This window comes from Apteryx rowi, unplaced genomic scaffold (assembly GCF_003343035.1).
Source record: "Apteryx rowi isolate R43461 unplaced genomic scaffold, aptRow1 scaffold_4, whole genome shotgun sequence".
Taxonomy (NCBI): Eukaryota; Metazoa; Chordata; class Aves; order Apterygiformes; family Apterygidae; genus Apteryx; species Apteryx rowi.
In genome coordinates, this window is record NW_020450529.1 from 8,851,171 (window position 1) to 8,864,746 (window position 13,576).

General features: G+C 51.0%; 1 protein-coding gene across 1 annotated transcript in view; it reads left to right on the top strand.

Moving 5' to 3' along the window:
* The first annotated feature begins 271 nt into the window (after window positions 1-271).
* Window positions 272-13,576, top strand: part of PRICKLE2 (prickle planar cell polarity protein 2) — a 33,510-nt gene continuing 20,205 nt past the window's right edge. The window contains exons 1-2 of the mRNA XM_026074932.1: window positions 272-418; window positions 12,238-12,351. Of these exons, the coding sequence (XP_025930717.1) occupies window positions 287-418; window positions 12,238-12,351 (246 nt within the window). The 5' untranslated portion in view covers window positions 272-286. The remainder of the gene's footprint in view (window positions 419-12,237; window positions 12,352-13,576) is intronic.

Sequence of the window (13,576 nt, forward strand, 5' to 3'; positions counted from 1 at the left end):
TATCCCCAAACATTTGACAGTCTGACTCAGCTCAGCTGCCAAATGTTGTTAGAGCAAATGTGGACTTTTATTTCCTCCTCGCGAGAGAGACAAACGCTGCGTTGGAAAATGCCATGGCATAACGAAAGGGTGGTTCGAGTTCCCTGGGGACTGGCAGAAATTGCTTTTACTTATTTCTTTTTTTGAAATGAAACTCACCCGGGGRTCTTTTCTTTTTCTCCCCTCAACCTGCAGGAAGATTTGCCTTCACTGTAAGTGCTCCCAGGAAGAGCACATCGTAACAGTTATGCCTCTGGAGATGGAGAAGACCGTCACCAAGCTCATGTTTGACTTCCAGAGGAATTCGACTTCYGACGACGACTCCGGCTGTGCCTTGGAAGAGTACGCGTGGGTCCCTCCAGGTCTGAAACCCGAACAGGTAAAAACAAGCAAAAAGTTACCAAAAAGGGGATTGTTTTAAGCTATTCCTTGGAAATAGTTGGCCTGATTTTCTTTTAGGGCTGTGAGCACTTTCTGCACGCAGCTCTGTTTCTAGATACACTATAAGGACGTTCAGAGAGAGGTATGGCCTGAGTACGCAGCTGAAGAGAAAAATAGAGCCGTGATCATTGCGGGACTTCTGTTTTTCGGTGTCTGTAGGTGTGATTTGCAATTGAGAGGAGAAAAGCAAATACTTTTAGGATGGAGTTTGCTGTGGTTATGAAAGGGAACATATGATACAGACATACCTACTACTGTTTCATGGAAAAAATGTGGTAGGACTCCAGTGTGTCCGGGGGATTTATTGGACACGTTCTGCTCTCCCAGCCCTCCGTGCCCATGCAGTGAGTCCAGGACAAACAGTCAAAGCTGGTAGGTCACGCTAAAAACGGGCCAAGTATTTTGGGGTTTGTTTTTTCAAGCGTGATGTCTGCCACTTACTGGAAAGAATCGCTCGAATGAAGTTTAGATATCTCTGTACAGGAATTTAATAGGATGGATTAGACCTCAGCCTGCTGTCTGTGTGAAAAGCTCATTGATTTCTGTTCTCTGCAGTTTACGTGATTCGCTTAGTTTTTATGCTGATCTTTTACATGTTCAACTCAGAACTTAATTTGCAGAGGAGATTGCGAAATGAGGTTAGCTTTGATAATTGCTATGGCAATCATTTTAAACCGTGTAAGGAGGCTGGGAGAGGGTGGAARGCTTTCATTCTTACTGTTGTAGTTACTGTCTTTAAATATTGTGTTTTCCTGAGTTTTATTCAGAAGGACTTAGGCATTTCCTGAAATATTTTGGCACCACCCTTRGGCTGTAAATACTATCTGTCTGATTAGAGAAAATCCAGTTGTTTGGGGTTTTGTCTTCTCTTGTCTTTACAAGCCTTGCTCAGTGCTTGGTTTACGCGCCGCAGCACCGTATGTTTCATTTGTTGCCATCCARCCATGCTAATTAGGCCAGAGCCTCATTTTCTATCACCTTCCATATGTTAGAGGCTCCCTTTGAGCCTTCCAGGAGGTACAAAGGCACAGCTGTATGGTCAGGTACAGATGGCAGGAAGTAGCTCCGCTTGCCCTTCAGCTGAGGGGGCACGAACCAGTTGCATTGCCAAAGACGCATCAGGGTGGGACTATCCCCACGCTGGCACGTCCTTCCCTCTGCATCGCCTTGTGTCCAGGCGTGTAAGCAGCTTCTGGAGCCCGAGCTAGCCCATGTCCCTGTAGCTTTGGGTCAAAATGCAGCTGTTTGGTGACTGCCTACACCTGACCAGGTAGACACGGTCTCTGATGAGTACAGCATGGCATGTACAGTGATTGAAACCATCTTTCAGCACAGTGGTGACATATTCCAGAAGACCGGATGTTTGTTTGATCCCCAGATGTCTTTATTGCAGATGCATTTTAAGAAATAGTGTGCCTTCAGGGAGTCTAGGATGCTCAGGAGGAAAAAGTCCGTTAGCTATAGCAGTAGGTACTGATGTCTTGTGACCCAGGTTAATTTATTTTTAGGTTCTTCCAGCATCTGTTTCTCTCATCGGTCACTGTGCTCCTTGAAAGAAATAACAGCTCTCTAATTGCACTTCTCTATCTGCATTGCTGGGTCTTTTAGCAGATTTGCTACTTCAGACCTGTCTGTAATCACCATGGAGATGAAGAGCAGTCTGGTACCGTAAACAGTGCCTGAGACAGGCGCTGAAATCCTTCCAGCATAGCTCATCCAGGAGCTCTTTCAGGGCCTTTCGCATGTCAGAGGAGGCACTAGGGAGACCAAAGCAAGGTGTGCTCTATCCGTGCTGTGAAAGAACCACGCAGGGTCAGGAGCAGACCTTGTTGTCCCCGTGTGAAGAGCAGCACCCTGAATTTCTCTGCAGTCGCTGGTGCCCGTATGCTCCCAGCACCACTCCCTGTCTCCGCCGGCCCCGGAGGGGTTGCRGCATTTGCAGCCCTGGGAGGTGCCCTGTGGGAGGATGGAGAAGCAGGGAGGTGCAGGAGCAGCGTGGTTTACCTCCTGCAGACCGGAGCTGTGTGGTTAGGAGGTATCTCTGCAGCAACTTGCTAGCGCTGGAGCAGTACAAGATTGCAGACAGACATGTGGCTTTCTGGTCGATGAGTCAAGTGTGCGTACGTGATGTGGAGCCTCTGGAAGTCGAATGTCTAAAGCGGCTGCTGAAACCTACAGCTGCCGTGAAGCAGCTSGTGGGCCCCAGTTTGATCTGGTCAGAGGACACTGCTGTCAGACTGGGGTGAAAATATAGATTTGCAGGCAGTGAATTTTCCTCTACTTTCTGATGCTTTACTGTTGCATTTCTTTGACATGAAACAGATGAAGTGAAACAACTTTTTCTGTAATATTCTACTTTATTAAAATCTCTACACAGCATATGAGCTGGGGAGGTAAGTAGTCCCCTGAAAGACTAATGCAATTCTCTTATTATACTTGGAAGAGAGCCTTCCTACCTCGATATTCTTGGGAGACAGCATTCACGTCTCACTCAGCGCAGCAATTTACAGGATATCAGAGGGGACATTGGCCAACAAACATGACATCGATTTTTGGCAGTTTCAGTAGGTCACTTCAGAATTCGGATACTCCCTTCAATACATGCTTAAAATATTTATTAATTATAACCTAAAGGAGAATCAGCCCAAAACTGCAAGGTCTCCCTGAATTCCTGGACGCTAATTCAAGCATGATCCAGCTGGTCCATGATACCTGTCAACCATGTGAAGGTCATGGTTTGTCACTTAGTGCCCATTACTGGACAGAAAAAATGCATTGGTCCATTTTTTATAGGTAATGATCCAGAGATTTCATTGAAGAGCTGAGCTGAAAGTGTATCCCTTATATTATGGCTGATCAGTGGGCACGTGTACAAAGTGTTTATATAACCATCATAAATGCTTTCTAAATATGTTTATAACACAAGGGTGAAGATAGTAATATGAAAAGTATTATAATACCCTTGCATAAGACATGATAAAACTTCATCAGGAAAATTGGCAACAATTCATGACATCTATGCTCAAGAAAGAGGAATGTAAACTGGAAGCAGTGGGAATCAGGAGACTGGAAAGGTTATTTTGTTGAGGAGCCTGGAAGGGCTTGGTTTGTTCATCACAGCAATCGAAGGGATGTGATCCCTCCCTATGCATTAAAGGAGGACGAGTAGTTACTCAAGCTAAAACTTTGGCACAAGAACATAGATATAAACTGGCTCTGAATGCGTTCAGGCAGGAAATTGGAAGAGGTTTCAAACCATCAGAGGTGTAAGGCTCAGCGGCAACCTGCCAACAAGGGAGACTGAGGGGTAAAAACCCAAGATGGAGCTCAATAAATTACAACGTGATTAGAAAATGTGATTCCTTGTCATGGCAGTAGGCTATGCAAGGATGTCCAAAGGGCTCCTGTGAGTTCTAATTCCAGTTGGATTAGGACCCTAATGAGAAAATATCATATGGCAGAAGAGGAACTTCTCTTCTGGAAGATAGAAATGTAAATGTGCTTGTGAGAGATACAGCCGTTTGGAAGAGGAAACAGAAGCTCAAGATTAGGACTTTGAGAAATACTCATTTTTGCCTGCATGCAGTTTGATGGTTATATAAAGAAGTAAGTGTCAAAGTTTTGAAACCAGCAGGCAACAATAAAAACTTGCACTGAACGAAGAAAAATCCCAGCCTGTGACTGGCCCCGAAGCCTTGGGAAGGCAGTTTCAGGAGCCGGTTTGTCTGTTAGAGCTGGTGGTCTGATAATGGATCTGCCTTACGCTGACATCAAGTTTGGGGATAGATTCTTAAAAATAAGTACTTTCGTAATGTGTTTTTCACATTTTGGGCAGAGAGTGTATAAATACATGTGAATGTGCAGCCTTGAATTCCTTGGGCCTGTGGTTTGGAAAGATCCAAAGAAAGGTTAAAACATACCAACTTGAATTTCTGAATACAAGGGATTTTTGAGGATTTCTGTCTTTATTGTGTTTCAATAATAGGAACAGCTGGTTATGGGCACAGATTTTAAATTAAACAAAAGATGGGCCTCTACTTCAGTTGCAGTGCGGCTTTCTCTATGGCTCCAACACACCAGGATTCAAGATCCATGTATGTGCTATAAGAGCTTAACTCCCTCTTGTTAACAGCACGGTTGCTCCAATCAGGTCCCATAAAAGTTATGAAAACCTCATCTGAGCAAAAATCAGTAGCATTACGGTTCAGGGGACCATTTTCCTCTAAGGCACATGGTAGAACTTGGGTCTTGAAAGCTTTGCAATGTGATGTGAAGCTAGTAGCTGTCCCAGGGAATGTATTCAGTGGCTAATATGTGTTGATTCCTCTTCTGGATCTTTCGCAAGACACGTATGAAAGGCCTGAGTTATAATACCTCCAAGCTTCATCAGTTGCTGTGCAGGCCACTAAGCGTGCAAGGGATGGCTGAGGCAATCCTACAGTGAACGTGCATGCCTTACCTAAAGGTATCCGCTCTCACCACCTTGGTGCGGTAGAAAGCAAGCTAACTGGGCCACTTGTCTCTGAGGGATTAGATGTGCCAAGCAGTGCTTGAATTTGCCTGGCTTCTTTGGCATGGCTCAGCTGGTGCAAAAGGAGCAGAAATGAAGTGAGTAGACTGAGGAATCCCCATTTTCCAGGAGATGCCCAGCAAGAGCAGAGCTTGTGCCACTTCTGGGCCCTCTAATAGTCAGGAAACTATTTCACTCCTCAAGAGACTGAAGTGTTGCCTGCAGCAAGGAACGAACAAGACAGACCAAAGCAACCCTATACCCCAAGCCTGCATAAGAACAGGGAATTGATAAGCTAATTTATGCCCAGATAAAGAAATTACAAAAAAACCATCAAGAACTCTTAACAACCTTCCTTGACCTGATCGTGAGAGCAAAACATGCCAGCTGGCAACGTAGGGGCTGGTGAAGGGGAGTTGTAACTCATGTATACCCGTGCCAGAAGCTGCAGTCCCTTCTAACCCTGCCCCTTRCACACGTGCTTACTGTAGTATTTCATCCAAAAGCTGCATTTAAACATATTTTTGAAAGCTATCCAATTTCACTTCAAGCAAGTGGTAAGTCCATCACCTCCCTGGTGAACTGGTTCAGTATCCAAACAGCCTTGCAGTTAGTGGGTCTCCTTTCAAGGCTGGAGCTAAAGCCCAGCCTCCAGGCATCGGACCATGCCCGACGTTTGTCAGCCGGGCTGAACGCCTCCTCCAGATGCTCTCACAGACAAAATGCTTTTTCCATGTGCGATACCTGTGCACAGTGATGGAGTCACCTCCCCACCTCCCTCTGACGGAGCTCCTTAACCCTTGTACAGAGAGGGTTACGTTGAAAGCTGTGGGGCTCCTGCCCCGAAGCAGAGAGGGAGGCAGCTGTAACCGTGCCCCCGTGCTGCTCGCCTGCCCTGCTTTGCTAGCGGAAAAAGCCACAAAACGGTGTGCTGGACTTTTGTGCTATTTCTGCATCGCAAGGCATTTGTTTGATCCTCGTAAGCTGATGGAAGCTGTTAAAACAGTTTAATCCTTGCACGGTCTTGTTATCAGGGAGAGAATCGACTTCTTTTGGTAGGCCACTGAAAGAGAGACGTTAATCTGAAGTGGTTTGCACAGTTCTGAAATCTGAGGTATTCGTGTAGCAGACAGAAGTAAGAGGCAGGGGAACAGCAGGAAATGGAAAAGAAAATAGAGAAATCCCAGAGTACACAATGTAAACTTGTCTTGGAGCTTTATTCCAGCATACAATTACAGCTTTTACTTGTTATGGCATTATTCTAATATGCTACCACTCAAATTATAAATACAAGAGCATTTTAAGTGGCATACCCAGCGGAATTAGAAACACGTCAACTATAATCAATGCAACAAATGCTCGTCATCACTGCTGATGTTCCCAGGGACTGAGCAGTGTGAGAGCGGGTCTGCTGGTCAGTACAGCACAACAAAAAAAACACCTTCAAGTACCTTTGAAAGTGCTGTTTCTGACTCCATTTAATCCAAATTCATTTTTTTGCTTAAAAAAAGGAGAAATCACTGCATGTGCTTTCACAAGTCTAAAACTTGTGGATATATGTCCTCGATTCAAATGTTCTTTAAGGCCATCAGGAAGTAATGTGTTTGAAGGATCGCTTAGAGGCCAAGAATTGCACAACTCCGAAAGCTTAGCAGTAATGGATGTCGTTTGCAAGGGGGAACTGGTGAACAGCAACGCTAAAACTGATCTACTGCCATTAGCCGTGGGAGGGAAATGCAAGGAGGACTGCAAAGCCGGCCAGAGCAAATAGAGTTTGTTAGAGTTATTCTTTGTAGTCCGCCTTTGTCGCCGTAATTCGGGGCTGGGACACAACAGCAGACCCCGTTATTGCCTCCATCTAAAAGGGAGGCAGGAGCGCCCCTGCTCTGGCCGCGGGCACTGAAAGCCTGCGTTCGTCCCCAGCACAGCCAGTCCCTTGTGCTGGCCCGGAGCCTTGCCCGTGGGGTTTCGCAGCCCRCCGAGGTCTCCAGGCCTCGACGCGTGCCTTCTTGCTGCCGGGCTCCTGCCCAGGATACGTGGCTGGCCGCGTGCGCCTGCGTGAACCAAACCGGCCAGCAACGCTCACGCTTTGCTTTGTTTCAGAGTGCCTGGCCATCCTACAAGGACTGTTCTTCTTAAARAAATAAATAAATGCTTTGTATTCGAACGTTCGTAGAAAAAGAGGACGTGCCAAATCTGGGCCAAAGCTATTTGAACCCATTTTGTAGTTTTACACGTGCTCTCATCTGCAGAGCTCTATAAAAGCATTTGCAAAATTTTGACGACACTTTAAGGGAGTTATTTGYGTGTGATTTGTTKTTTTTTGTTTTGTTTTTCCAAGGGAGACCAGTGTGAATCATACAAGCCTTGAGRACACCACAGTTGCTTCTTGAGAAGCCTGTCGATTTTAAGTGCTCGGTGTGAAAGGTCATTTAATAGCTGGTGAAAAGCCACCTCGCGCGCGGCTGTGCAAGCAGGGCTTGCGGTGAGGGCAGTTCTGGCGTGGTCCCAGGGAAAGCGATGCTCTCCTTGMGGCAGGTGGACTTCAGCCTGGCACGCTCCTCGAGCGACCGCTGCGTGCCTGGGTTTTGAACAGACCGCGTGTAATTATTTACAGGGCCGTGCCTGAAGGGTGCTTGAACGGTCCCCGGCACGGCCGCGTGTGCTTGCCTGCCTCTGGGTTATCGTGGACACGACGCTCAGCCTTGCGGGGCGCTGATGCCCCCAAAACACCCAGCGCCCCGGCATGACCGTAACCCCGCAGAGCCTTTTAGGGGAGGCTGGGGTCGGAGCACGTGGTTGCGTGCGGGACAGCAAGGGCTCCTTGCAAAAGCCTTGCAGCCCACTGTACAGTATCAGGGGCAGTTCGGCTTCATGAAATCAAGGTGGATGTGCTGGAGTTGCTACGGCTTAGCAGGTTGCCACCCATCAGCTGGCCTGTGCCAGGAGGCCACGTGCTCCTTCGTAGTCCATCGCAGCTGTAGCCCCGTGCATAGCAGCCGTGCTTGGTGGGTACATTAGGCAGAGGTGTTTTCCTTGGCGCTGAGGTGGATTTTGGCTTTAGTCGCTGGAAGCCCGCGGAGCCRCCAGAATGAGCTGCAGTCCTGTCCTTATTTAGCGGAGCCGGGGTAGGTTTGTAAAGTTGAACTGGAAACACGCCCCAAACCTAGGAAGGCTGCAGAACATAAAGGCATTTGTAAACTAATGTAATTACTTCCCTCAATGCCTTTGAATGAAGTTGGCTCCGCTTTAAAGACTTTTTCCTACACTCATTTTACGCTGCGTTCTTTCCTTTCTCCTGGTTTCTTTCTCTCTTCCCTTCCCCCTCCCTTTTAGCTCGAAGGAGTTATTAATTTCCAAAACGCATATCAGCTTTTGTTTAGGAGTCCCTTCTTTAAAACGCGCTGTGCTTGAACCRCTCGCCTCCACCTTTTCCTTTTGAAGACCGGAATAACACCTTGGGGAACGCAGCCGCAGTGGGAAGACGGATACCTGCTCGTGGGTGTTAGCGCTTGTTCGGGTGGTCACGGCCACAGTGGATCTGCTGCAGCAGCGGGATGGCGAGCCGCTGTGTCGTGTGGCACAAGTATTTAATAACGAAACGGTTAMGGATACTGCACGGTTTCAAAAGGGTACGTTATGCGTCTTATTTGGGTCACGGCAGCCCACTGTTTTTCTTAAGCGGACACAGCTCATATTGGAGAGCCCTTAAGGCTGGTGAAGAGCCTTCCACCGATACCTGCRGGGCCTGGGCCAGGCCTGGTGGCAGCAACTGCAGGGCTCACCTGCTTCAGAGGCTCGTGCATGCTCCAAGCTAAAGCTGGATGGAAAATCAAGTTATTTCCATGGAAAATACTGACTTTTTGTACAAAAGGGAAGTGCAGACTGAGCAGTTTTAGTTTTCCAGCGAGTTAACGTTTTCTGCAGACCTTTCTCCCTGAAAAGCTGAATTTAACTGAAAATCCCCCCCTTCCCTTCCTTATTTTTCCCTCTTCTTGAGCATCCTGTCTCTGGTGACTTCTGTCCTGAAGCTCGCTGTGTGATCTCTTTGGGGGCTGCTCGCTTGCCGCGGCGGTCCTCGGGCGGCGCAGAAAGTCCGGGAAGACCTGTGGAATAGGGCACTTCCCAGGGCTTGTCGCCGGCTTGCACCACGTGGCCCCCGGGTGCTCTGGCAGCGCCCAAAGCCTTGCGTTCTCCGGCGCTCCTCTGCCGTCGCGCTGATGGGACGCGTTGGGTGAGGGACGCGCTGGCAAGGCGACGCTGCACCGGCGCGAGCCGGCGTTCCCACGGGCCCGGGCGAGGGGAGCCTTCCCGCTCCCTCCTGCTCTGCGCTCCGGCCGCATCTCTCCTCGTCTCCTGGGAGCCGGCAGGGCCGAGAGGTATCGGCGAAAGCAAAAGCATCCGCTTTTATTTGGCGTCCGAGGGTCGCTCCGGCCCAGTGCTGGTCCGGCGCGGAGGGGCGCAACGCGGGAGGAAACCTTCGTCTTCCTCCAGGCCGCAGCGCGAGACAAGACCTCGTCAGCTGCCGAATAGTCCCCCCGCGGCGAGAGGAGGATTTGCCCCAAAGCGGGCAGCCGGCTGGAGGGCCAGAAGCCGTGGGGCACCGCTGCCGCGCCGCCGTGCCTCCCGCGGGAGCTGCGTGTGCCGGTCCTGCGCGCTCGGAAGTGGGAGAAGGATTTATCCCTCGGCAAGGCGCAGCCACATCAGGCACAGGGAACCGGGGGGCAGGCCGGGGTCCTCGCTGCGGGCACCAGCCWTCCTCCAAAGGGAAGGCAGGCGGGAGCGAGCGCGGAGCTGGAGACGTCCCGCGCGAGCGGTGCGGACAGATCAGCGGGAGTCTCCGCTCCGGCCCCTCCGCGCAACATCTCGCCAGGCTGATGCGGATCCAAAGCAAACCCTGTYGGGTGGTTTCAGGCAGCGCGACGCAGGTTGGAGCCTGTTGTGTTTATTTTGTTTTGCTTTTCCAACCAAATCGCCCATCCCTGCAGAGCTATGTTGCTAGTGGGACGGGAGCCGGTTCCCGCGGACCTACGGAGACTAAATGGAAAACTTCCCAGAGGAAGCGGGAAAGGCGCTACGTACACATCACGCTGCTGGAGAGCCAGGAAAGCAGCTCCTCGCCCTGCCAGTGCCCAGACGGCAGCGAGAAAAACGTGCATCCCTTCTTTTCGCCTGGGGTGCCCCTCTTGCAGCTCGTTGCTTTATGGACCTGAGCAGCCCGATGCAGTTTGGTGGCTCTTCAACAAGAAATCATTCCTGGGCTCTGCCAGCTTCAAGGACCCAGTGGGCAAAAGGACTTCATGGCAAGAAAGAAAAGCAACCAAACCTGAGCGCGGGTGGAACGGAGCAGCCCAGCCGCGTGGGAAATTTAGCAGAGAGAAACTCGGAGAGCTCGGCTGCTGACTAGCTGCGTGAACTTGGGGAGCTCGCTTACCGTCGTTATGCCGCAAATACTCCTTTCCAGTGGGTATATTTGCTACCTTAGGTAGAGTGTCGTAAGAATTCAGTGTTTGTGGAGCACTTTGATGTCCCTGGGTGAAGGATGCTCTATAAATCCAAAGTAAGTATTCTCTTGTACGTAGTTCGTCTGCTTTTTAACATAACTAAATACTTAGCTGCCTTTCTCTCTTTCGCAGTTTCTAGAGCTGATGGGTCYGTTTCAGCTGTGCCTTAGCAAAACAAATTTAGGTTTTCGCCGTGGCATTTGCTCAGCGTGTTCCTCAGCTTTGTGGCACAAGCAGTTCCCCTGTCAGCAGCGCTGCAGAGTTATGGGTGGAAATCCACTAAAAATCTCCCTTTCCACAAAACCTGGTGACAGGGAAGCTGGACATTAGGGTTGGCTCAGAGAAGTACCGTGTAATGGAGAGGTCAGGAGGAAAAGCAATTGCAAGCCCCAAAGCAGCGCTGCTTGCAGCTAGCTCCGAAGGAGAACAGCGTGCAGCTGATTGCAGCTGAATTATTCTGGAATGATGCCGTTTTCAGACATTTATTCTGGAATAAAAGCAACTTCTTCCTGTTAAATGTAGCTCCCTGTATGCGAGCCGGGACGCGCGCTCTCCTGCCAGCTCGTCCTGCTGCCGACCTCCRCGTCCAGCCCCGTCGCTCGCGGTGGCCCGCGGGAGCTCGCGCACCCTGGCTCTCGCCACGGATGCTGCGCGGCTGTGCCGGCAGAGAGCCGCGCTCTGCCCTAACTCGGGCCAGGTGGGGCTTTCTAGACCGAAGCCCAAAGCAGAGGGGAAAAGCTAAGCAGAAGCCCCTGCCAAGCGAGTATCATTTGGGAAAGCGCTGCTAGGTCTGCAGGCAGGGCAGCCTGCGCCGAGATGAGCGTCCGCGGTAGAGGAAGCGTCTCGGGAGGTTTATCTCAAGGTGGAGAAGGCAGAAGGAGCTGTATGTGCCAGAAGAACAATTCCCTAGCTGGGCACAGGTTAAAGGAAGCCATCCAGCGCCCTGCTCCCACCTGAGCATCCGGAGGTGCCTGCGCCAGGAGCCGCTCCTGGTTTTAGCCAGGCAGTGRGAGCTCATCCTTACCCTCGCTTTCRGCTGGTTCTTCCCGCTGAATGTCGCCGGGGGGATTTCGGAGCCGATCCTCAGCCAGGCAGTCGCCTCCTGGTGCTGGTGCCTTGCCCGGCCCTTGAGTGAACGTCCAGGTGTGGCAGTCGGAGCAGAGACGCCGGAGTGCAGGGTGTGCTTCCTCTGCACGCTGCCACCGGCATCTTCCAGGAGCGGGGCACGCCGTGCTGCCCCGTGCTGCGCTTTTAATAATTCCTTTTAATTACGTGCTCTTCAGACGAAAGAGAAAAACGAAGCCTTCCAACAGATTTTATCAGCAGCTGATTTCCACAAATTGCTTCAGGAAAAAAAAAACCCGAAGGGGTTTGATGGAGGTGGAGGCTGAGATAGCCGGCCACGCCGAGGCTGCCGGGGTGCAGCCTTTTTAACCTCTCCTGCCGAGGCAGGTGCCGACACATCCTCGCCGCCCCGCGCAGCATGCTAACGCTATGGAGGCTGACGGAGCAAACGGTAACGAGCCACCGCCGGGAGACGGCTCAGGCGCGGCGCCGCGGCTGGCACCGCTCTCGGGAAGCTGGAAAGAAAAAAAAATATATCAAAATTAAAGAGCGAGGCGCTTTGTTTGCACACTTTGAGTAATCGGAGGGGTTGGTTCGAAAGGGTTTTTCCCACCTTCCGCGGCCGCCCTCCGTCCGCAGCCGAGGAGCGCTGCCGCAGTCCCCTCTTTTGCTCTTTAGGTCCACCAGTACTACAGCTGCCTCCCCGAAGACAAGGTGCCCTACGTGAACAGCCCCGGAGAAAAATCGCGCATTAAGCAGCTCCTGCACCAGCTGCCGCCGCACGACAATGAGGTCAGTAACGCCGGCGGGTTGGGCCGCGGGGCCGAGGGAGGGCTGCGCCTCCGTCCTGCCTGCCCTCCTCTCCGCTTTTCGGGGGGCTTGCACGTTGCCCACGCTGCTGTTTAAACGGTCGTATTTGCTACCTGTTTGGACTGTGTTCGGGGGTTGCTTGGGGGGGTTGTTTTTAAAGTTAAGTTGCAGCTTTCGTTTTTAAAATCATCTTGCTTTGCTTCTCGGGGGGAAAAAAAAAAAAAAAAAAACGGGGGTTGCTTGGGGGGGTTGTTTTTAAAGTTAAGTTGCAGCTTTCGTTTTTAAAATCATCTTGCTTTGCTTCTCGGGGGGAAAAAAAAAAAAAAAAAAACTTTCTCAGCCCTCGGAGGCCAAAGCTGTGTTAAAAGTGACTCGAGGTGCTGTTGAAATCAGCTAGAGCCCAATCGGGAGCGAGTTGCAAAAGCCCTTCCCGAGCGCTGCTTTCGCCTCGCCTTGGGATTGCAAGCGCGCGCGCAGAGGAGGTGTTTTCCCTCGAGTGTGGGCTAGGAGCTGCAGGAGCCTGAAAAGTCTGAGCTGGAGTCAAAACCAGCCAGAGCAAACAGAAGCGTTATTACRTCTTGCGAGAAAAGATGCGAGGCAGCAAAAAAAGGTCTGGCCTTTGCCGGCCTTTCCTTGCCGGTGCGAATGTTGGAGCCCACAAAATTTCCCTGCGTAAACAACAGGCGACTTTCATGCTCCTTYTTGAAGAGGCAGCTCTGGAAAATCCGTGCAGGTAACTCGTTTTTTATCTAGGTCAGGCTGCGGTGAGCTCGCCCGCGCGTGGCACGGTGCCACGGGAGCACAGCGCGGTGCCGTCGGCGCCCAGGGCAGCTCCCGGCGCCCGGGCAGGGGCTCCGYGCGCCCTCCGGGCCCCAACCTGCCGGCTGGTGCTGCAGCACCTCCCTGGCAGGCGGTGAAAAACCTGCAGCGTCTGACAGCTGAAAAGAGCAGGAAAAATACATGCGAAAGCTTTTAGTGCCGTCCTGGCTCTYGCAAGCTGGAGGGCACCATCCTGCGCTTTTTTCTGCAAATGGGCAGCAGATTTTTGCATGCCGTTTGCACTCGCTTTTGCCCCTTTGGAAGTTCAAGCTGGGTTTGTTACTCACGTCAGTAGTCCTGCTCGTTTCCACGAGCCTGGTCTCCAAATAGCGGAGGCAGGACTGGGCGCTGTTACTGAACGTGGCCTGCCTTGGCTCTTCAGTCATAT